The 24,951-nt window shown below is 46.1% G+C and overlaps 1 protein-coding gene across 7 annotated transcripts in view; it reads right to left on the bottom strand.

Annotated features, from left to right (window-relative positions):
* The window catches only part of OVCH1 (ovochymase 1), a 37,884-nt gene that overhangs the window by 7,937 nt on the left and 4,996 nt on the right, over positions 1-24,951 (bottom strand). For 6 of the 7 annotated variants that reach the window (XM_068661796.1, XM_068661780.1, XM_068661771.1 and 3 more), the window contains 22 exons: positions 23,704-23,876; positions 22,160-22,255; positions 20,973-21,127; positions 20,268-20,460; positions 19,236-19,356; positions 18,497-18,630; positions 17,511-17,651; positions 17,208-17,338; positions 16,106-16,199; positions 14,280-14,408; positions 13,740-13,808; positions 13,106-13,286; positions 12,639-12,711; positions 11,780-11,975; positions 11,517-11,671; positions 10,528-10,684; positions 8,662-8,769; positions 6,322-6,543; positions 3,314-3,439; positions 2,769-2,907; positions 2,012-2,154; positions 930-1,064 (listed from right to left, as the gene is read on the bottom strand). In XM_068661796.1, the coding sequence (XP_068517897.1) occupies positions 930-1,064; positions 2,012-2,154; positions 2,769-2,907; positions 3,314-3,439; positions 6,322-6,543; positions 8,662-8,769; positions 10,528-10,684; positions 11,517-11,671; positions 11,780-11,975; positions 12,639-12,711; positions 13,106-13,286; positions 13,740-13,808; positions 14,280-14,408; positions 16,106-16,199; positions 17,208-17,338; positions 17,511-17,651; positions 18,497-18,630; positions 19,236-19,356; positions 20,268-20,460; positions 20,973-21,127; positions 22,160-22,255; positions 23,704-23,876 (3,071 nt within the window). The remainder of the gene's footprint in view (positions 1-929; positions 1,065-2,011; positions 2,155-2,768; positions 2,908-3,313; positions 3,440-6,321; positions 6,544-8,661; positions 8,770-10,527; positions 10,685-11,516; positions 11,672-11,779; positions 11,976-12,638; positions 12,712-13,105; positions 13,287-13,739; positions 13,809-14,279; positions 14,409-16,105; positions 16,200-17,207; positions 17,339-17,510; positions 17,652-18,496; positions 18,631-19,235; positions 19,357-20,267; positions 20,461-20,972; positions 21,128-22,159; positions 22,256-23,703; positions 23,877-24,951) is intronic. The other variant, XM_068661756.1, reaches the window with a different exon arrangement.

Here is a 24,951-nt window from a genome sequence, read left to right on the forward strand (position 1 = left end):
AGCGTGTGCACACGTGAAAGAAGGCAGCCAAGTCTCTGTTGATGGTGCTGTTAAGTCTGACAAACTTAATCTGAGAAATTTAGCAGCAATTTAGTTCTGAAGCCTGACGCACTTACACAATACACAAAGATGTGCTTGTCTGCACAGCAATGAAGGCACAGGTAAGACAGAAGAAAGAGAAGGGGAAATGAGAACAGAAGTGGCGCAGGACACTAGGAATGCAGAACTGTTTGCTTCTGTGAAGGCAAAAGATTTGAACTGGTATCTTTGATCTGAGATATCAAAGTAACTAATATGCTTAATGGTGCCAGGGCAGTGCTATTCACAGAGAAAAATGTCTGCCCGTATCACCGGCTGTTCTCTGGTTTAAGAAGAGAAAGGTGAAAGTGTGACACAGGTTTCCTTCAGCCTTTAAGCTCAGAGCCCAATTAACTGGCTAACTTCCTGGGCATGCAGGAGAGGTGAGGCTTGGAGGGTACAGGGGCATCAGCAGTGCTTGACAGTGGTATTGCCTACAGAAGAGAGGTTATAGAAGTAGCAACAGAGAGTGAGGGAGTTAGGTAGGAGCAGAACGAAAAGGGTGAATGTCTAAGCTAGTAGCTCCTTTCTACAAGTTTATCGTGGGGAATGAGCACAGGAATTAGATTACTACTTATGTCTTTTATCATCAGCACTCAAAGATACTACTCAATCTTATTCTTCATGGTAATTTCTCTCCAGAATAAGTAGATCTGACATACTAAATACTTAAGATATTACTTAACATCCTCAAAAAAAAAAGACACCACGCACCTAAATAGCGGTGAATATTTTTGTTCTAACACTGTGTTTCTACCTTTCTCCACCACATTCTCCTCCCTGCCTTCTTTTTAGTAGGAACCTTACTTTCAGCTTTAGTTCATCCTACCCCAAAACTGCAATAGACTTACTCTGCTCAGGAAATATCATCTGGTAAGCCAAGAGAAAGCCTTTCATAGCTGCCTCAGCCCTGGAAGTGAAGGTCACTGTCATCACCGGGCCTCGGGATTTTACAGGGTAGATTGAAGCATCACCACAGAAGTTTCCTGCAAAATAGGCCAGATTGAGATGAAAGCCTTTTTTCTTGACTTCTGTAAGGCAAAATCTCCCAGAAACATGCTGTTGGAAAAGATTTCCTTTTCTAAGAGGGGAAACAAACAGTAATAAACTCCTGATGCTATTCAGGTTTGAATTCACACACTGGACTATAGCATAAGCCCAGAATATAGCTCACTATACTTGAAACCAGAATGGAGACATTTACAAGGAAATGGTTGAAGATGCCCAGTTATAACTACTACAGACCACTAGGAGCAAGTACCAACTACCAAGACTACTCTGGTCAGGAGAAATCCCTCTCTGACAGGCAGACCAGGCTCTTGTGCCAGACACTATGTCACATCCACAAGACCTCACGGCATCCACAGTCCCTGGAGAATAAGTCACTTTGTGTTTCACATAATCAAGGCACTGAAAAGCCTTGTATCCCTAAATATTTGAGCAGTTTGTTTCCAGCCTATGCTTTCTCCTCCAGATGCTGACTCCACTTCCCCAGCAATACCCTAACAAAGCTGATAGTCCCTCAGTCAGGGCAGGCAGGTACCTCCCCTCATTCAGCACGGCAGTAGGAAAAGTTTCCCTTTTCCTGGCCCCATCACTTTGACCTGCTGCCTCATTGGCACACAGCTGCAGACATACACAGCAAGTTGCCACGCCACACATTCAAGCCTGGGAAAAGCAACCCAGACAGACCCGCATTGTTCTGAGGCACAGCAATGCCACGATTAAGACCTCACATCCAATACATTTGATTGCAACAGCATTCCTAAGAAGGGAAAGATACTGAGCTAGCTGAAGTAGCTCCAAGTATTATCAGAAATCCCTCCTGGAGCATGGAAGTACGCCATGTAAAAAATCCCCATCTGTCTGCTACGAAACTTAGAACAGCTCCTCTGTTTCTCCCACCCCAGCATTAAGGTAAGCGCTTTCTCACCTAGTAACTCTTTGGTTAGTCCAAATCCTTCATACACCATCAGTTGGCCATGACAATTAGACAGATTTCTTTCAGTCCAGAAGTCCAGGACTTCAAGCCTAATAATGGATTTTAATGGGGCTGTAATTCTCCAGTGGCAGCTGCTGCACAAAGCAAAAGAACAAAGTCACAATGCTGGCATATCTTACAATTGGCTCTTTTTTCCTAGGGATAGCTATCAAAATGTGAGCCAAGGCAAAAAGGGATTGTAATGCCCATGTAAAGGAAGAAGTCAAAGATGAGATACTGGTCCAAATCTATTTCAGGCATATTATTCATTACTTCTGAAGTTAAATTTTTTTGAACAGTTCAGAAGTCTGTGCTATTGCCTTGTGAATGGAAAGTTCTCTCTTATCCTACCCAAGCACAATAAGGGAGAAAGAAAAGGAAAACAGATGAACAGATGAAAGTTCCAAAAGGCTTTTAGCAACACAGTTAAGCATTGCCATTTTTAAGCCCTCAGTTGTGCCACGTTCAGGAGCCTGACGTACTTTATGATGAGAGCTTTGTCCACATGCATCAGATTTTGTCTGATGTTTGCTGGAGTGAAGGTACTGGTGTGCCCTCTCCCCCTCCAATTTTCCTGACTACTTTTGAGGTACTTGCCCAGTTATTTTTCTAACAGGAGCTGTAATATCTATAGATTCATTAAAAGCCATCTCATATTTGCAGGCTTTAACGTGGGAGTTCCGAGAGCCAGAAGAACTCAGGTGCTCACCTGGTGGCATTTGTGTATCTCATGGTGTATCCTGGTGATTGGATCTTCCCTTCCCTATCTGTAAGGATGGCATCCTTGCATCGTGACAGCTCTGAGCTCATCTTCTTGGGACTTTCCTGGATATTTCCAGGTTTTTGTCCTAGATGGAGTAAGAATGCAAAGCATGAAATTCAGGTTTATTATTAAATAGACTTCCACCATGGACTAGGACAATTCCTGTATGACATGACACGTCCAATTAGAGGATGAACCAGTTTTGAGAACTACTACATTCCTATACCACTAGGCCAGACCTTGTTCATCATAATACTGTAAAAGTTAAATTAATTTTAGCCATGTTTCAAGCTTCAGCATTTCGCAGTCAGTTTTACCCAGGCTAGAGCTTAGGAGGGCTCTCTTTTATGCATGCTTGGAGAACATCTATATGGAAAGTCTCCATAAACTCCATAAGGGCATCTTGTAAACAAGCTCATTCTTGAAGATTCAGTCAAACAGCTCAGTTCATCATCTTTAGAGGGAAAAGCAGCTGTACTTCTTGACTGTACCTTGGACCGTGAGCATCAGGTACTCGATGCTGAAAGCAGCGGGGCTGACGGAGCGGAACACCACCTTCACCGTGGGCCCAGGGCTCCAGAGGATCACAGGAGAAATCAGGGTACCACACAACAAAGCTAGAAGCAAATCCAAGCACAACACCTTTGTAAGAAGGGACATTTTAGAAGCATCTCTCATATAAGTAAAACTCATACTCTGTGGAAAGGCAGAAAAGCGGGGAACTACTCATGTTTCAGAGATACTCGATGCAAGCAAAGGCAGACTCCAGCTCCTGCCCTTCAAAAAATGCCCCACAGCTGGCCAACAGGGATTTGTGCAGTTCATTGCTCAGTATCAGCTGCCAGAAGTCTACCTACAAGGCTAGACATTTTGTTTGCTGTAACCATCCTGAAAGATTGCTAAACTACTTAATGGTTCATTCTTATATTTAAACTGAGAATGAGATGGGACAGGAAACTGGCATTATTCCACCTCCACTGATAGACACTTTCAGTTGTTAAGCACGCTAAGCTATTCTGGGGTTGTTTTTGGCTCTCTGAATTTCCCAGCCTCTATCTTCCCCATCATACCAGAATTCTAACTCACATCAACATTAAAGCCCAAGTCTATGTTTTAGGTTCCTCAGAAAAAGAGATTTGGTTTAGAGACAGGCACCCACTGACTTCTGTTGCTCACTAGCTCTAGAGAAGGAGTGAAGAAAAAAAGATGCTGTTTCAATATGTTGGCATATAAATAGACATAGAAATCTAGTTTAATATACCCAACCTTGAAAAACTGCCAGCCATAACAAAATACTATTACATAGCAGTGAGTCTGTATGCTGGAGGATGCTCTAGGGAACTATCTATTAGACTCCTATTAAGAGAAAAGTTTGACTGATGGCCCCATTTCTGATAGTATTTTCCTCTGTCCTGCATATAAATAGTTATGATAGTTAAACTGTTATTCAGCTGTAACAGACATACTTGATTTTTTTTGTGTACTTTTATAAATAAGTTCTTGGAGGAAAACAGCTGTGGAACGCTCCAAGAGCTGCTTAGCACATCTTTCCTGTTCTTTCCCTTCCACCTCAGAGTTAGATGACATGCTACATTTCAGCCTTGTTTTTAATCACTGCTGTGACATAAGAGGACAAGAGACTACACAGAATAGCTATTATCTAAAGACTTTCTCCAGAGGCATTACTTAATTTTGGAAATATTTGGAGAACATAAGTTCCATGCCCTGGAAGTCACACAAAGGGCTCCCTAAGGTTGATGGTGGATTTCTCCACCACTCTTCAACTGAATGCTAGCGTGGATGCCTGCCCAGGAGAAATCCTTCTGTATAATTACTTTATAATGTCTACAATATATAAACTTAATTTATAATGAAAGCCAGAATAAAGCAAGGGGAGGAGTGGAGATGGAGGGGAAGAAAAACTCATTGAAGAGCTAGGAGAAGGAACATCTTCTCAGGTCAGCACACCCAATATAAACTCTGCAAGATCTAACCTTCGTGAATTTCCCCCCACCATTTGCTTCTAATTATTTCCCCCTTCACATTTAGTTTTTGGTCTAACGACTTCCAACTAATACTCTGTATGTTGCAATAATTACTAACCTTTCTAAGTCGTTTACAGCAGCCTATGAAGCCAGCACCTTTCTTCTGCATCCCCTTTTTCAGCTTGAGTCTGCTGAGTCTCTCCCAGTGCACAGCCAGACCAACCCCTGGGACCTGTCATGCTCCTCTGTGCTTATACATCCTTTTTGGAATGACTCTGCGATGGTGGGGGAGGAGGAGTAAACCAACTCCCCATATTAAGAAAAATGAAATTGGATTCTCAGGTTTATATAGCAGCAGCATTTTTACTTTTATATCCTTTCAGACATGGGTATCTTGGTTGGCATTTCTCACGGCTAAGAATGTAGAACAGCGACGATTTTTGAATGATAATAGCTAAATAAAGCCCATAATTTGTGTACATGAGTGCAGAGGCATGGATCTCCTCCCTTCTCTCCTAAGACTTCACCACAGTGAAGGCAGGGATTGAATTTCTTTATGTGTATACACAACTGTTTATATATTACACAGCTTGTACTGCAGACAGAGCTAGTATTAGACGTATTATTTCAAACAGATGTAAGAGCAAGCCCTATGTTTCATCTCTTCCACTTTTCCCCCCTCCTCCTCCTATTCCCCTACTCTGCACACAGAGCCTTTGAAACAGGAAACAAAAAGCATTCCCTCCACACATTTTGAAAAGGCCCAGCTCACTGGAGTTACACTGATGTGCTCCTGCTCCCTGCCACACTGCACAGCATACGGTACAAACGCAAACCACACATGCAGACACGCTGGCCTCCAGAAGTGTAAATTTCCTGGTAAGCAGCATTAAAGCTCTCACTTTCATCTTTATTTTCTTATTTTCATTCCGTGGTTTGTCTTTATGTAGACTAGCATCCCAGTGAACAGACTGTACCTCAGCAGGGTCAAAGCAAGAAGACCACAACCCTCCGCATGAAAAATAGCATGTTTTCTGGTGCAACGAAGAGCCACACCCCTGTTCCCCAGACCCTAAAGCTTCAGAGTGATTCATTCCCTCTCCAAGATGCATACAGCACATACTGTCATCACATTCCATTATGTCAGAGATTTTGGGGAGTATGGAGAAAAGGGGATTGACTTTGAGTAAGAAGCTGCCACTATCGCAGGAGTCATAAGTCACTTACGTGGAAAAGAGTTTTCTATACCAATTTACTGAAATATCACTGATTATTGCTATCTAGTCTGTTTTATCACTCTCTAGTGGACTCATAGGGCCGCTCTTCTACTGGGTCAATGCAGCACACATACGGGGATTAAGGGCTTCAGCCAAGTTTACAACCCAGGGTCTTAAATTTAATTAAGTCTACCACACAGAGCCACTCAGTTGGATATGGAAACCCTTTCTGAAAGTGTCCCAAGTGAAAGTGAGAAATTTCTAGTACCAAGCATCCTCAGTTGTATCACTTGTTACCTAGCTCTTTTCTTCCTCCTAGACTCTCTTCGTAAATCCCAAGAAACTCCTCTCGGCAGTTCGGTGATGTTCTTATTGACAGATGCTTTACCGTAATCTTTGCCATGCCCTTCGGAGACACACGGAGTATCCAAGAGCACTCTGGGCTTCCCACATACCCTGACGAGGACGGAGCAGAGATAAACCCCCAGGGCTCTTCTAGCTCTACTTCTGACACACATTCTGTAGATAAATACACACTTCAGTGATAAAAGCATCAAGAAGAGACAGTAAAAGCTTTATATAAAACCTGCCAGTTCTGCCCATGATCGAAAATAACCTAGCAGGTCAATAAAAGTAGTGGAAAATGGTTTTCTAGTGTGTGTACATGCATACACACATTTTGAAACCCGTTCTTTCCCTCTCTACCTCCACAGCTATTACTAGATTTGTTGGAAATCTGAATATTCTGATATCTCTGGCAAAAGCACAGCTACTGCAGTCACTGGAAGGACACAAATATATATACACATAGGGTTAAGGTGTTGTTTTTTTTAACCTGATCCCTTCATTTTGTCCAAATAAATAGTGTTCCTATCAGTAAGAAATATATATTTCTTTAAACTCCAGCATGCAGACCAGTTCAATCCTGCAGGATCTTTGAAAGTGCATAGGATTAAAGTAGGCCTCTTAGGCTAAGGCAACAGGACAAGTCATCAGATGAGGTAGGCAAAGGGGCAAGATACCAGGTTGTAGAGGAAAGAAGACCAGCTCGAAGATTACTTTAGAGCTGAGCTATAAATCAATGCCTGAAAACAAACACATACCAGGTTGGCCAGGTCCCCATGCTAAGAAGCCTACCAAGCTCAAATGTTCACTCAGTGTTAAGGAAGAAAAGAAATTACATAATTATTTATTCTTCCTTGACCTTGCAACCAGCCTTTGACGAGAGTTACAAAATATTACGCTTTTGTCTGTTCATTTTCTAGTTCTCCAGAAACAGTAGGAGAGTGCTTAGCCTGCAGCTACAAGCATGCACAGTGCAGTCAGACTCAACACTTGTTAAATAAGAGACCAATCCAACAGGGAAATATTTGGAAGCATCTGAGTAGTTATAAGAGCAGGAGGAGAGAAAACAAGATCACTAATGAGAACTGTACGTCCCTTTAGTACAAGTATAATAGGGTTGTTTGCCTCCCAAGGCGGCAATTTTTCAAGTCAGACCCTCTGTAGAACAGCTTTAATTCTGTTTAAGCACGATTCCTCCTACACCGACATTTATGAGCTCTCTGCTAAGATGGGATGCTGACACCACACCGTGTCTCTGCGTACCTGCATGGGGTGCTGAGAGCACCGAGGGGGAGGAGGAAGAGCTGAGCCCCTCGGGTTGCAAAGCAACGAGTTAATCACACAGCTTTGTGCAAGGGTAAGGCAAGGGCTCCTGTCTGCATGCAGCACTGCTGGAGGACGTGGGCCCTGTGCTGGCAGCGGGGACTGCAGGGAACAGCAGCCATCTGGAAGGAGGGTAAAGCCCATGGGGCTGAGACACGGGAGCTTGTCTCTAGGCACATTTTAAAAATCATTTTTGCAATTGTGGTGAGCCCCAGATTCAGGTCATTGTTGCACAATGCACCTGCCACTGCTTGGGCTCAGCCAGTAATGAGCAGCTCAGCTGAGATAAGCCTCCTCCAGTGCAGAGGAGAGCCTCGTGTGCATTTCCAGCTCCATCTAGCCAGTGCTGGAGCTGCAAGGCTAGTGCAAGGAAAGCTTTCCCACCTCCTGCAGCTTATCACTGCGGGGACCTATTTTTATCTCAGTGGTGTGAGGTTTTGCAGCGCCACCAAGGGTGCCAATGAGAAGAGGAAAGCACACAATGCATGCCAACACCCTGGCTACATCACAAGTCCTCAAGTAGAGGTGCTGGTTGCACATCCCCTCCTCAACACTTATTTGTTGCCAGAGCCAGTGCCACCCAGAAACCTGAGAATGCCAAGGCTGAGGCATCATTCCACCTCCAACACTATCACAGTATAAGATGTAGAGAAACTTTTAAATGCTTTATCAGTGGGGGAAGGCATATCAGTAGGACAAGGCTGTTTGCTGTGCTTCAAAAGCAACAAGCTGACAGCTCCTCACCCAGGATCAGGGCTCTGGTGATGGTAGGTACATGCACAAGAGATCAAATAATTGTCCCTACCATGAGAAACTCAGTCTAGAATATAGAAGATGTGTTTTAGGAGACTCACTTGTTACCCAGCTCCACCCAGAGCTGCTCCCCAAACTGAACCAGCTCCACTAATGTCTGCAGACCACATGCTGCAGCCTCCTGCACACAGCAGCTCCACACAGCTGTGCAGTTACCCTGTGCTGATGCCTCTTCCCGTAGCTCTGCAGGCAATTTCACCGGCTGCTCCTGCACCAAGGTTCCAGGTACGGCATCAGTTCCCCACGGCGTGCTCTGTGCAGCATCTGAGGAGAAGCACAGTGCACTTCTTTTAATACAAAACTCAGTAACAGTTATCATGGCCAAGCACTTCACACAATATGCAATCATGCCTGTATGAAAGTCAAGTAAAGGAGCCAGTGGTCAGCATCTGGCTCAAAAAGCCCTCAGGCTTTTGAACCTTTCATATGAAACCATGTGAAAAAGCTGAATGCAATACTAGAGCCTCCACCTCTAGGAAAAATTTACAGCAATGGAGCTGAGCAATTCCTCTGCATAAACTACCTGACCTCCAGTAAATCCACAGAAACCATTACAGCCTATGGAGTGCCAGGGTCAGCAGCCAGTTGCATCAGATCCAGGGGTATGGAAGATCTCCAGCCAGCTCCAAGCTTACCTGTGGGGATGCTCTGGCTACCATACAAGTGATAACTTGCTTCATTAACTGGTTTTAGCTAGGAAGAAAGTTCTCCCTTAATCAGCACCTGTACTAACATTTCTCCTAGGTCTACAGGGGACTATGAATGGCACCATGAGGGAGAAAGACAGACAGCTGCAGCACAAAGCAGAGTCCAAATGCTCATCTGACCCCAGAATGGAGCATTATCCACACTGTGCTCTTTTCTCTAACATACTTTAATTTCCTGCTCATAACTACAGCACACTATTTATACTACAAGAAAAAAAAAAGTATTGTTAGCAGAAGTCTTCCATTTTCTCCTGGCTACAATATAATAAAATATAGGCTGGGTAGAAACAAAAACTCTGTCCAGGACTAGCTCTTTCCCAAGAAAGGTTGTGGGACAATCCCAAATATTCACTAAACGGAGAATTACATTCTTGGCTGTACATGTGTGCAGGCAGGGAAGGAGGAGGGATAAAGCCTTGGAAGACAAATGTTTTACATCAGCAGTTCCCCAGTGCAGCTACTTTGAGCCAAAGGCCAAAGTGAAACATTTCTCTAGAATGACAAATCAGTTTATTTAACATGGAAAAAGAGAGACTTGAAGCTATCTGGTGGCTCTTTGAAGTCTCTTGAATCATATCAGATTAAACATCTTGAAGGAGGGGATTTCTCCGTTCACCAATGAAACCATGAAGCCATGTTCACCTTGGCCTAAGGAACCTCAGCAGGAAAGAAACTTCTGGGAACGAGGAGCAGAGAGTGCTGGTGCAGGGAAGCAGTATGAGATTGATGGGTTCACATAAAGTACTTCATATGGTTTTGCTCCCTCGTTTCTATGATGAGCGCCCCCAGTTTAATAACAGGGACCTCTGTCCGTGTAAGAGACCCATTGCTTTTGTTATATCAGTCCTTACTCACTAGTACATAAGATAAATTTCTCCAAAAAAAGTACAAGGGAAAATAACTTATCTTGCACAAATGTGCATGCACACACAAGTTCAGTTTAGTGTTGTCCCAGACTATCCATCTATCAAAGCATGGGCCTGGTAGGAATTTTCAGCAGCAGCTGCTTTATACTGAGAAAGGTATTTGTCCAGAGATTACATTCCATTTAAGAGCCAGAAGTGTTAAATACAAGTCTTATGCTTCTGAAAGTCCCATTCCAATTTCCAGTAAGCTTTTTCCCCCCCCCCCTTACAAGGAAGGTGCAAGGAAGAGGAGGAAGAAGGGACTGTCTGCAGGAAGTCAGTGAAGCCATCTGGATTTCTTTCCTTCTTTCTTGTAAAAATCTACCAGACAAAAATCTCAATGTACTTGGAATATTTTCCACAACGGAGTTATATTCAGGACTCAGATTGTTTAGACAAGGAAAACTCACCTTTCATTGTCAGTCTTATCCAGTCCAGGAAAATCCTCACCCTTGAGTAGACTCCTGGTTTCTTTGGACTTACACAGCCAACACCCCAGCTGGCAACACCATGAAGAATAAATGGTCCGTTTTCCTTCCTGCAAACCAAGGGGCCACCAGAACCACCCTAGGAACCAAGACACAAAAGGGATCTTGCAGTTCTTATCTGGCCTCTGCACTGCTACAGCCGAGAGGAGAGCTGTCAAAGATCAGATTTGCCCAAGAAAAAAAAGTCTGTGCAAGAACAGGGCACACAGCTGCTGGCAGCTCAACCCCAGATCTGGAACAAAGACTAATTTAACAGCTTGCTTATTGGTGTGGAATGAAGACTGAGCACAGGCTGAAAACCAAAGAGCACTAGTCAATCATATTTTATGGTACGCATCATTTATCAGTCCACCATAAGACAGTGGTATTGAGCAGAACCTGCATTTTAGCTTGACCGTACCTCAGTAAATTACTTTGCCTTTTATTTACTCAGCTGTTCTTACCAGCTTGCCTCATGACTTCAGGGAGATTAGTTAGTTCTCAAGCACTGCTCTGAACAAGAGTTTTTATAAAAACAATAGAAATGACCACAGATCACCTTGAAAAGCATGCCTTGAAAGGGGTTCCAAGTCAGCTAAAATTAGCAAGTAATTAGAAGGTATTTCAGTAGGAAGAAATGGGACTTGGGAAGTGCAGGGAAGATCGTCCTCTCCTCCACCAGCATCTTGAACATTATTGTCCAGACAAATACTAAAGTCTACGGTCCCACTTCCAAGCAACACAGCACACTGCATCTGCAGACTGACTGACTCTTGTTCATGTAAGCAGTGCCCACTTCAGGAACAGCAGGTTGTTGGAGTTTTTAACTGTCTTTGCTGTTCTCCTGTCCTCACCAGCCTCTTTCCCCAGCTGGTCTATCAACACCCATACAGAGATGCCTTCAAGAATGCTCACCTCTAGTTTTAACTCACCTGACAGGGGTCCTGGCCTCCCACTGAAACAAAGCCAGCACAAAGCATCCCAGCTGCGATCCCTCCAGGGTGACCAGAGTAGTAATTCCTCTCGCAGATTTCATTCTCAAGCACAGGCACTTGCATCTGCTGCAGTCGCTTAGCTTGGCCCCCATCTGCTTGGGAAATAAGTTCTAGGTAAGATCTGGGCAGAAGAATAAAACAAAAGATGGAAGAGTATGTTCTGTTTATAATGGGTAACATGCAAAAATCAGAAGTCCCACCTTCTTCAGTGATGCCCCATCCAGATGCAGTGCAGAGGTAAGAGGAAGATAACGTCTCTGTGCTGTTGGGCAGACACGCTGGCCTCACAGCAGCATTGTACTCCAGAGGGATGTCCAGCTGCACCAGGGCAATGTCAGAGTCGTAGCTCACCACATCAAAGTGAGGATGCACCACAATGGTTTTAACCTGTCTCACCTGTACCACATCAGAGGGATCAGGGCAAAGAAGGGACAAGCTGCCTTCTAACTGCATCCTGAAAGCATACTTGTAAAAGAAGATAGCAAACATCCCCTAAGCAATGACCAAGCTAATGAAAAAGAAAGAAGGTGCAAGGATTTTAAAGATAAAGACAAAATCCCTCGCTTCTCAGTTTTTCAGCTGAGAAGATTTCTGGGATGTATTATTTAGACCTCCTGAGCCTACAGCAATGGCTGTTCCATCGTGCAGATATAAGTCAGGAAGGTTATTGCAGAAGACTGGTGTGAGTCACTTTTTTTTCCACATCTATTTCTTCCTCCTCCCCATCAGGAAGAAAGAGTCAGCAACCATTTTATTGACAGATGTATTGCTCAGCACCGAGAGAGTAAGATATTGAGGACACTCAGTCATCTGCTAGATTTAAGTCTTTACTGCTAGTAATAAGAGGCATATATATAAAACATACTTCTATAAGCTGCAAGTTAGGTGAAAAAGACCAAGTTACTGGATTTCCTTTCTCATCTCTGAACGTGGGCTATGTACTGGTCATTTTGTCTTGCAGCCAAGACAGTTTTATTTGTGGACTTAGATCTGTTTTGAGAATATGATAAGGGCAAATATATCAAAGTCAACATTTCTAATGGTATTGCTTGTTTTTACCTGTTCTGTTGACTCTCTCAGGGCTCTGTCATGGTCTCCTGCTGTCACAGTCCAGTGCAAGGGTTTATTGGATCTGTATAATGAAAGCAAACATTGGAGCTACTTACAGTCAGCCATACAGCTTCCTTATTCAGCAGTCATACATCCCTTCTGGCTCTTCTCTAATTAGTCACTTATTCCCAGGACTGCTGAGCAAGAACTTCTCACCCTGACAAACGCACTGCATCAGTTCTGGCTTTGCCACAGCTCTGACTGCAGCCGGCCCAATTACCTTTAACGAATCTCACAGGCAAGACCAACTCATCGCCATCTCCCAAATCACCCATCACAGAGGAAGGGCAGAAGGGAAGCCTCACAGTGGACAGAGGTGTGAGTATGACCTGCAGCTCTCCAGCCTGGAGGAGCACGGGGAGCACAGAGGACAGGGACAGCAGCAGAGTGGCCGGGGACACACTGGACACACTCACAGCTGCACGCAGTGGGCGGCTGTCAGGATCCACGTGGGGCTGATGACAACCCCGCTGCACTGGTAGTCTCCAAGGAAGTTCAGGGCAGCGTGCCATGGCCAGCAGTGAGGACAGGCCTCCTCAGCCCCGCTAACGCGCTTGAACAGCTGCCAGGGAGTCACAGGGGGAAGGCCACAGCTGTCTGCAAGAGCCAAAGAAGTGGTTATAAATTGTCAAGGAAATTCTCTGTTTTCCTAGATAACCTCATGGAGGGGATACAGCTAGGTCAAAGAAGCAGGAGAGACCAAGTTTGTCTGTCCTGTCTGCAGTGGGTGGGGGAAGGAAAAACAGACAGATGAAAGCTGGAATCCTAAGGAGTTTAGCACTTCAGAAACCAAACAAGACTCAGGCACTGAAAGGAGGTCTCTCCCACCCTCTACACGTCCCCTCTCCCTGCAGGAATTGCACGTGGCCAAACAGAACACACCACACGTATGGGGAATGAGAGATGGTGCACCTCCCTTTCACTTTTTGTCCATGGAAGTGGTACACAGAAGGGGACCTGAGGTCAGCAAGCAACTGCCTCGCTGCAGAATCCTTATACATTAGAGGAAAGCTCAGACTGGATCGACTGAGCAGAACTTAGTTGCTTTACCTAAGGGGACATCCCTCAGAGGCAACACTGGTGCAGTAGCTAATCCTGAGTCTTCTCTTCCTGTCTCCTCTACAAGAGAGGAAAAAAGAGTTAGCTCTTACTCAGATTAACAACTCTTACCTGTCCCCTCAAAAAAGGGCCCACTTGAAGGTGGATCTTATTCACCATTGCCCCCGTCACCCCCAAGCAGCAGCTGGCACAGTCACGAAAGCAGGGAGCAGTAATAGCAGACTAGCCCCCAAGTTCAAGACTCTTCTATAATGAAATTTTCAAGGGGAATATTAGAATGACAAAATTAGCAAGGCTGTTTGTTTCAGGTATCAGAAGTTAGTCATCTCATTTCTCAGTGAGAAGTGAGAAGAAAACCCTGCTTCATCTGCCTTTTTCAGGAAAGGGAAATCTGCCACCAGCATCTATTCTGTTTCAAAATTATTTTGACACAATGCAGCAGAATTGGGCTAAAGAAATAGGCTTGGCTATCTAAGAATAGATGCAGATGATGCAGACATTGTTAGACACAGCAGGCATCTCTCTACTAACCTGAAAGAACGAAGGTGAGCTGGGCTCTGAACCCTCTGAAGTTGTTCTCCCCATCACTTTCAAAATGTACCAGCATAGTATTTCCTGGACTCAGCACTGGTTTGGGAGTTGAGAATCCACAGAGATTAGCTATGGGAAGGAACAAGCATGTATAATCTTAAGATTTTTAAATGTCATTCCTCAAGCACTTGTTGCTTTAGCTAATCTAGGTTTCTAGAAAACAAAATCCCTAAATATTCAGAGACTTCCTGAAGAAGTTTTTGTTTTGATCAGAAGAGACACTTGCATGACAATGGTAGTCAGTAACATGCATAAGCAGTAGCAGGCAGAATTTCCTACAATCATGTTACAGATATGCAAAAACAATCCTAGCTTTCTCATGATAGAACTACAAGTAATTTTGAACAGACAGTGTGAATGCCCCCCACTGCAAAGAAAACCCACTTGAGGACTATTTGCCACTGTGGGGCACCAGCAGAACCTCTCCCAAATGGTCTATGTGTATAGCTGGAGGACCTAGGGAACAGCTACTAGAGTTTTCCTCCTCCTTTTGAGAGCACTCAGTTCGCATAGCATCTGGAAGTCCCATAGCTGCAGCTGGACAGGGAACTTGCACTCTATTCCAAAGGAGCATTGCCTGTAAGAATCCAAGTTTCCTATGGCAAAGCCATGCTGGAAGGCTTAGCTCAACCGAAATGAGTCAGGATGATGCTGAAAGCTCTCCCCTGCAAGATTCCAGGTTCGAGTTTGCCAGCCTTCTTCCTCCCATTTAAATACACGTATTTCCAATGGAAACCAGATTTCTTTTCAATGGAACTATAACATTAATACTTATTCACCACTTGGTAAACACATGCAAATTACTAAGTTACTGCTACAAAATGGATGGGGACAAAACAGAAGCAGTTTGCCAAAGATTAATTTTCATTGGCAGACACAGGACAGCTTGAGTCTCTTACCCAGCTTATTTTTTATTTTTATTTATTTTTAAAAAAAGCACCATCTCCTCATCCTTTTTTTTTTTTTTTTTTTAAAAAAAAAGCACCATCTCCTCATCACCTGTCTTTTGGCTCACATACAGGTCTATAAAGAGTTAGCCAGAATCCAGTTCAAATATCTTCACTTCTGAGCACCACGTTGCTTTTCACCTTAATAGATACACTCTGCTAAACTAAGTGTGGTGCCTGGATTTTTTTTTTTTTAAAAAAAAAAAAAGCTGGAGTGTTACAACATGCTTTCATTTAGTCCAAGCAGGAAGAACATCTGGAAATACAGATGTTCATGAAAAGAAAATTAAGAACATGTATTTCACTAAAGATTTTTATATTGATAAAACTGAAGCAGATTTAAAGTGAAGAATTAGAAAAAATATTTCCTTCTGAAAGCACTGGAAAGTTATGCCTCAGGTTAGCAATTTTTCATTAATGAAATCTCAACAAAATTAGCTGAATTCATAAAGAATTCATGTCCATTTCAGTGGAATTAGACATCAATAGACAGCCATGCTTTCGCTCTGCCTTACTTTAAACATTTATCTTCTTAATGAATCTTATAGCAAAATTGCTCTTGCTCTCTTTGGATAGAAATGTAGAGCAGAGATCTGATCCAGCAGCACGCTTGTGTGTTCTGCTGGTTCTGCAGCAGGACATGAACCACAGCCCTGCACCCAGCTCCACAACACCAGCCTTGGTGTCCTTGGAAATGTGTAGCCTCAACCAGAACATGGGATCTCCTGTGCCAACGGTACACTTGGCCACGGTGGGCAAGACAGAAGCAAAAAAAAAAAAAAGCTTTTTTCTAATTTGAAACAGAGTATTCATGCTCACCTAGCTGGTTTTCCTCTTCCGCATCACTGTAAACAGTAACTGCATCATAAATACAGCCTGGGCTAAATTCAAGGGCAAAGTCTTCAAACTCCAGCTGGAAAGAGGACAAGCAAGTGGGAAACATCAGGAGTGGAGTAATAGCTGAAGCACTTAGCCTTCTTAACCTGGAGCTGCAGAAAGGTCACGTTTAGGAATTTGAGCATGGCTTTCCTTGTCAAAGGTGTCACGCTTTGCATCAAAATGGCCTGTGGGCCATCTTGGCATGATGATGCTGACTGCCCCCCCCCTTGTGCAGGGCTACAGACAGGACTGCAGAGGATGCATCTGGCCTAAGTTTTGCCTTCAGGGATTTCTGCTGCTTTATACTTTTGAAGGGTCAGTGTTCCACATGGAATGCCCTTTCAAGAGCTTCTCTTTCAAGTAAGGAGAGTGGGTGCTTTGTTTGGTTTGTTTTTAATCCATACCACACATTCTCACAGTAACAGAGCAGTAGCAACCCAAAAAATAGGTTTTCATACCCTTGAGCATCACTAGGTTTAATATAGCTTTCCACCCCTTAGCCAAGGCAGCAGGGGAGGAAAGTTGCTTCTCTGAACAATGTAAGGTGGCACTGTGGGACGTGCTCAGCTGGATGCTTGCTGCACGCTAACAGTGGCATGCAGTGAAACTACAGAGATGCTGCTACTATGAGTGGGAGCTATTACACACAGCCTATGCACAACAAGAAGCAAACATCTTGGTATAAGGCTAAGGAGTAGCTTGGGGGTATTGACACTACCGTGAGGAAAAAGCTGGCTGTTTGCAACATAAGCTCTACCTCCCTTTCACCCCCAGAACTCCGTGCTGTGCTTCAAGGTACAGCTATGCAGAGATAATATTGGTGCCTGCAGACCTGAAGCACTTACAACAGTCACCGCAGCTCTGCACACAAGTTCAGAGGTGATGCCTAATTGACAAAATATGCCCTGCAAAGAGTCAGTGACCTGGAAACCTTACAATTTACAGTCTTGCGTGTCACAGATGTTCTGGCAGGATTTTATTGAATCACTCCTCTGAACTGTTCTCAGTGCAGAGGTTTAAGTGCAGTTTCTCCTTTTATTACCTTTACAGCATACTCTACCGGAGCCTCAATGAGCCAGTGGCACTTGGTGTTCCTGGGATACAAGCCAGGGTAGTTTGCAGAATCAATCTTCCCCTCTTCCTCCAGCATTGCAACGCTCCCACAGCCTGAACCTGCAACACAGTGAGAAGGAGACAGCTTAGCAGCTGGGATTACACAGTGCTTTTAATAAACCCACACCAACAACTAGATTTTTAAGGTTGCCAGGCACGCAAAGGATAGCTTTTCATTTTAAATGGCTCAGAAAGGAGAGCAGAGGAGTTTCTATAGCGTAGGCAAGGTCACCTGCTTCAGACTCCTTATGGACAGCTGTGAAGGTGAGTTCAAACCCACGGCCAGCATTGCTCCCATCAGAAACAAACATAATGGTGGCCTGGTCCGACTCTATCAGCAGAGGGGCTGGGAACACGTTCCCGCAGACTTTGCCTGAGGGAGACAAGGATTTGGTGGTAAGCGTGAACAGAGCACACATTTATTCAGGCAAATCTTGCAGTGATTCATTAAGCTGGATCCCATTATGAAGGTCTCGTCTCACACTGAACAGAGAGACTGTTCAGCCTTCATTACCTATAAATTATTTAGAGGCTGTAGAGAAACACTGGAGAGATGGGACTTCATCCAAAACAACTGCATGAACAACCGAGTATTTCCAGAGGATGAATTGCATGGACTAGGGATGTTAGGCTATTATTAGCACACGGTCATTAGTACTAAGAGGGGACAAGTAGTCAGTATTTACTTGAAATATTTATCAGTTCAGTACTAAGAGCACTTTACAAAGGGACAAGGGGTCCCTTCTGTTTTGGTCTCACCTCTACAATTACTTGGTAATCTGTATGCTTGCTGTGCCATATAACCAGTTTTGAAACAAGTAGCCTTTCTGAGAGGCATCTCTAACACCCTTGCTGGCAGTGCTAGCACATCAGAAAGTCACCTGGATATACACCAGCCAAACAAGGCTAAACGCTCAGTTTTCTCTGCTACCCGTGGTCCATAGGATCAAAACAGGTATATAGGAGACAAGGCAGGCAGGGCACAAAGAATTACGTGCAGCTAAAAGACACTGTTGAGATATGTCAGCCCACCGCAGTACACTAGAAGCAAACACAAATATGAACACGTCCCTCAGTCCCACTTCATTTGGCCCCTCTGCCTTGTTAGATTCATAGCACAAAAAAAGCTTCTCAAAGCTATATTTGCTGTTCTTCATGACAATGAATGAAAGAAATCATACCCAGTTCCCCTCACATCTCTAAGGCACCCAGACTTACTGATCAGCTCTCTTCTGCTTGAGTAGAGGGACACGTAGTCACAGTCACATCCAACTCGGTACTCTACATCTAATTTAGTGAAGTATATCAGGATGATTTTCTCCTCCGGCACTGTTATGTTCCAGGTGCACAGGCTAGAAGCAAGCAATAGTAAAGGCACATATCTGCTTGGCTGAGCCTAGCCCTGGTCAGTCCCCCTTTGGGCTGGGAACCTCCAGCAACTATTTTCCTGCAAGCATGCACCAGAAGCTGACAACCGAAGTCACCAACTCCACTTGGTAATGTTATTTAAAAAAAATAAAACTTATCATATTATCATCATCATCTAAGAAGAGTTATCAATAGCAGAAGAGTGCTGTGAATTTGTTTGGCACTAGGTGGAGAGTGGTCAGTAGCGACAACTTTGTGTTGTGCTAATGGCACCAGCAGCCCAGCTGATCTCACTTCTGTGCCTCTTGCAAGAGCTGAAAGCTTCTTTGTGTGAGCTGACATGGATACGGCTGCACCACAAAGGGCACGACAGATCTCTGGCCAGCCACAACCGTTCTGTGAGCACGGCTCAGACAGAATCTGTGTTACAAACAGATTTTGTCTTCTCCTCGCAACACTACCCTGCCCAGTGAGCATAGCCAGGGATTTGCATTGCAGGGAACACCGAGCTGCTGTGAGCTGGGCACTGCCAGCAGCAGGCAGTGCCTCTGAGCCCTGGGCCATGCTGCAGCGGGTGCCCGGCAGGTACCTGTTATTGGGGTAGTCATCCTCCGGGGACTGTGGGTACCAAACACGGCCGCTTTCTCCAAAAACCAGTGTGCCTTGGGGACTGCACTGGTCTGGCACAGGAAGGGGGCTTGGCATGGCAGCTAGGGAGAGAAAAGCATCGTGGCACTATCAGCCCAGGCACAGGCTATGGCACTGCAGTTCTTTCAAACCAGAAGCGCTTGACAGAGTTGAAAGAAGCCTCAAAAGTTAAATTTCTTCTGCAAAATCCTACTGACAAACCTCCAGCACTTCAGGATTCGTGCTGCCAACACACTGGGCCTGCATTCATTCACCCTGCTAAGAGCTGACGTGCCTGCTCCAAGCTTATTTTTAATTAAGCAGCGTTTTGTTCCGTCCTTCATTTTCTATGGGCATTTGATCCATGTGGATCCCGATAGCCCTGCTTTGCAGAGCCCTGTGCAGCTGCTTTGTAGCCACGTGGCTTCTACTCCTTGCAGTTATTGTTCCCAATTAAAAGGCACATCCTCAGCTGCAGACAGCCCCCCTTTGAACACACAACCATTAAGGATCCCTAGCAAAGCCATAATGGGCTGGGTATTAGTTAACACCAACACCTCGGCTCTGATGGCTGTGACAGAAATAACAGCATCTCCTTAATAACTTGCATGAGCACTGTAATCATCCGTACAGGAAAATACAAGTGGCCTGCAGGGAGCGTGTGCCCAGACCTGTGCCTGGCTCTAAAAGGCAGCTGTGATAAGCTGCTACAATCGCTGCACTCGATATAGCACACCTCTTCCCACATGCATTCAAAGCTGTGTGATTAGGGGACAACACCCCCATCACTCCCGTGTGACATTTCAGGAGCACAAGAGCAGCTCGGGTCTGGAGCTGGCTAGTGCTCAAAGGGAGTTTACAAACTTTGCTGCTGCTGCATCAGCTGGAAAATAAAGAGAAGTGCTGTGGGTGGAGCAGCAGGACAGCATGAATCCCTGTGGTGCTGAGCAGATAGAAGAGGAAAGAGCCTTCTGGTACTCGTACCCATACCTACCTGCTGCCATGTGCTGGGCAATGAAGTCCATGAGTGCAGCCACCCTGGAGAAGACACCTGGGGAGCCTCGGGCTGTGGTGCTTCTCCTGCTGGCATCCCATCCTCTGGCACAACCGACTCCCCAGGACACCACGCCAGCCAGTGTCCAGGTGCCACCGGTCCTCAGACATGCAAGGGGCCCTCCAGAGTCACCCTGGTGGGGTGGAAAGGAGCCATGTTCCCCTGTGCCAGCAGCAGCAAGCTGAAGGTGCTGCATGACAGGTCAGCTCCACCACAGCAGCCAGCACAGCCCTGTTGGCTTCTCCCCATCACAGGGAAACCTCAAGGAAGAAGGGAGATCTGCCTTCTTTGCAGGTTCCTGGCAGCACTGCCCACACCAGGCTCCCTTGCTCAATTCATAGAGGTCCCCCCTGGTTTCAGCAGGACAGGGGCATTTGGATGCCAAGGTGGAGCTCCTGCCTTTAGCAATGCACAGGGCAGGACCAGGCGAGACAGCAAACACTCGTCAGCCTCCTGCCCGCTCCCCAAATCCCACCATCAGGAGATCCTTCCTGCCTTTGTCATCCTGAAGCTCCTTGGAAAGCCCTTGCTCAGCAGAGAGCTGACAGCACCATCACTGCTGCTGCCTCCCTCTCTCCCCAGAGGCTTGCAGATGGGCAGGCCGGGCCTGCTGCCCAGCAGGAGCCTGTATGGAGGAGCTCTTACCTTGCAGGCATCCCTCCCGCCATCAGGAAATCCTGCGCACAGCATGGAGCCCTGCACGGGCGGCAGGTCCATGGCCCTCAGCAGGGCGCTGCAGGTCGGGCTGTCGATGAGGGGCAGCTCCACCTCCTGCAGGACGGGAGCCAGCGCCCCAGCCCCTGTGGGAGCAACCAGGCCATGTCCAGCACCCACAGGACAGCTCGTCCCTCTGGGCTGCACCCTCATCCCCCGGGAGATGTACCCACCCCATCCCAACACCCCACACAAGCAGCCAGCACTGGTCACCTGCCTGGGTCAGTGATGTCCTGAAGCAGTTTGGGATCACCTAGCAGAGACACGGAGCTAGGCAAGTAACGCATTGGTGTGCCACCTACCAATGCAGAGAAGAGTGCCCCAAAACAGGGCTGGAAAAGGCCACTCCTCAGGTGGTCAGGCAAACAGACACTGCTTGCTTCTCCCAGGTGCCCTACTACAAGGCTGGAGGCTTTCAAGGGCCAGAGCAAAGCCCTCAGCTAGCTGCTAGCATGGGCAGCCAGCCCTGGCAGTGAGAGGGTGTGCTTGGGCATGGGGGAAACGTCCGTGTCCTCTACTGTGAATGAGCCCCGGACCACAGGGGACGTAGAAACGCAGCTGAGCTGGGGAGGGAAAGCAGCAGCCACTTGCTGCAACTGTTTCACTGCACCCTGGGCTCCTGAGAAGGGTTTCAGAGAAAGCGTCACCAAGAGCAACTCCTGTACCTATCTATTCAGGCATTTTCATCTCCATCAAAATGTACCAAAACTCAAGCAACTGCAATTCTTTTGAGAGAACAGTTTTCTGATATCTGGAGGAGATATGTATTAAGTACAAAGGAGCTACTCCCACTCTTGTAGCTCCTTGTAAGGACAGTTCTGCTTGCAGGAGGCTCTGATATACGTGCATGAATATGCACAGCAGCACCGCAGAGTGCAGCCTTTGCTAATGAGCTCCAAGGTCCCATGCTGCAGGAAAATGCTGATTTGCACATCTCTACCAGGTGATGGTAGTGACAAGCAGAGGAGCCCTGATGAGCAACAGAGTGCTTTAATTCTCCGCCTGACAGGAGTCACCTTTTCTTGCCTTGCTATTTCTGGAACAAAACATCTCCTTTCCCCTATTCACCACCCTTCCTTCCTGCAGCTGTGACCAGGGGGCCCTGCCAGTTCACTCACCCTCAGACACCTTGCCCCAGCCACTTGTCACACACAGCATCCCCACCTCAAAGTCTTCATCCCTGTGGGGGAGGCAAATTGGCTGGACCTCATCCCCTGTGGAGGAGAGGGTGCACAGATGAGCACACGAACTCAGCGCTTCCAGGATCACATCTGGTTTACAGGTACAAACAGCACCCTTCCTGTGGCACTGTTTCATATTTTCCCCTTCCCAAAACGCTGCAGTCACACGTGGGTGGTTATAAACTAGACATACAAACTGAAGTTAATCACGTGTGAATGGCTTCGTACTGAGACAGGGCACATTCAGAAAGTTTGGGGAGGTAGCTAGCTGCCACTAGGTGTTAACTTAAGCAGAAGCATATTTGGGAAAGGGACAAAAGAGGAAGAGGGTGAACAGCATGATAGGGAAGAACAGGGAAGAGGAAAGCACATTACTTCTGCAGTCTCGCACAGCATGAGAACAGGGCTGTGCTTGGGGAATTCTTTATATCATTCTCTTCTGTGAGGACCAGTGCTGATCAGTATCAGAAAAGGAGGTATGAAGGCCATTAGAAACTTGAAGGGCTTATCTCATTACAGTCCAGGCATGTATTGGTTAGATTTTCCTTGTCATTAGCAGAGAAATGGATCACAATTCTCCTTGGCTGCCTTGAAGGGACACTGGCAGCGTTCAGCCTTCAGAAGGGCTTGGCAGGGAGCCCTGTCATTTCTTCAAGGGTTGTCCATAGGGCTTGGATGATGTTGAGCCCAGCTCATGCCTACAGACACCAATTTAGCTGCAGTACAGGCACACAGGCAGCCCTCAAGCAACCTTCCTCAGACTGACTGAGTGTCAGGATGCCTGAGCCCTGAAACAGACGTTTCTTGGGTCTTATTTCCTATATTCCTGCCATTACAGGCAAAATGTGAGACTACCAGCATCTGAGCCAGTGATCTGAGAAGTGACAGAAAGTTATTTTATGTTGGCTGATCTGCCATCTGATGGTCACAGTCAGGCATGGCCAGTTGGCTGTAACTCAGCAGAGCTCTATATAATCGCTCAGGGAACTGCTTTTGAAGAGCGTAGGAAGGGAGATTTACACTACTTTCCTAGTGCTGAGGCCCTAACATTATCTCCAGAGGCTTTGCCTTTGCCTGCAGAAGTGTTTACAGCAAGCAGGTTTTAATCCAGCCTGCACCTCAGCGGGCAGGCCCCTCGCAGCCCGCTGCCAATAAACAGCCGGGGGTCACGGCCAAGAGGAAGCTGACGGCTTTCCAGCAGCTCACCAAGATCCAGCATCAGCACAGCAGGGCTGGAGGAAGCATCACTGATACCACTTGTATGAAGGGAGCACAAAGACACAGGGAAATCTGGTGCACAAGGAAGACACGGGCATATTCAGAGCACAGACCCTGATTCAAGGGACAAACTTCGTGACAATTAATTAAAGTCCCTTCAGATTAGACTAGAGTTAATCTGATTGTGTTACTTTGATGAGAATTAAAGGCAAAACCAGGGGGACTTTCACCACATTGCCTCTACCCCCGGGGCTCCCACTTACCAAGGCGGGCGGGGTGCTGCAGGCGCAGCACAGCCACGTCGCAGTCCATGTAGTGCAGCCGGTTGAACCCAGGGTGGATGAACACATGCAAGACAGGGATGCTCTGCTCCTGCCTGTCCACCCGCTGGAGGTGATGCTCCCCCACTGTCACCACCAGGCTCTTCAGGAGTTTCCTGATAGGAAAAACAGTGCCAACATGATGTGGGAGAGGGCTGCAAGGTCCCAGTCAGGCATGGGTGCTGCAACCCTACAGCATGCTCCTGCACTGGGAACTGGGCTTCCAGCTGGGCTGACTTCACTTCAGCAGCCACGCAGAGGATTCACTGATCTCCAGTTGGAAAAGCTGGACTTTTAAATGGATGAACAGGCTTGTTTCATCTGTTCTCCATCAAGCCACTGTTTGTACCCAGCCAGCACAGAGCTGCCAGAAGTTGTCCCAGCAGATTCCTCTGCAGCCAGCCTGGACAGGAAAAAGGACAGTATCTGTTGCCTTGGGCCTCACCCAACCTCCCCACTGGTTTCAGCCCTGAAACACAAAGCACAGCCCTTGTTACCTGCAGCCCAGCATCCTAAAGGCACATGAGGAGCCTCAAAAGCAATGGGAACCAAATGCCAGAGTAGTTTTGGCCCCATAAATCCTCCATCCTAGATTTGTTATCTGTGCATTCAGGAGATGAGCAGAGGCAGGCATTTAAGAGCTGTACGATGTTTTCAGGCAGCTACACATGGATTAAATTAATGCTAGACAAGTGTATGCCCATTACAGTTTTCTGCATATTTTATAAGCAATATATTGTCACAGTTAAACTTAGAGCAATCAGCTCCAGCATAGTCAAAGCCATTTAGTATGTCTTTTAGCAATTAGGTAGTTATGCTATCAGAGCTGTCATACCCAATAACTAGAGGGACAGCAGAGAAACTGCACCTCTGGTACTACAGCAAGTGCACTGAAAGCTGCGGGGTGGGACAGTATTACCCTTGATGGGACATGTGAACTGGGCTCAAAGATCTAGCAGTGGGCACCACCAGGAATACCCATAGGAGCCACACACCTCATCTTTGTTTCAGCTGCCAGCATCTCATTACAAACCCACAGTGCAGGGTACAACACCACAGCAAGCTTGTCTTGAGATCTTCACAATTAGGGCTGATTAAAAGGTCTGCCTGCACTATGAAACAGGACAAAACTCAGACCTGGACTGACCACCTCTTTTCCCCAGCCTATGTTCACCTGGGAGTCCAAAAAAC

Source organism: Anas acuta, chromosome 1 (assembly GCF_963932015.1).
Source record: "Anas acuta chromosome 1, bAnaAcu1.1, whole genome shotgun sequence".
Taxonomy (NCBI): Eukaryota; Metazoa; Chordata; class Aves; order Anseriformes; family Anatidae; genus Anas; species Anas acuta.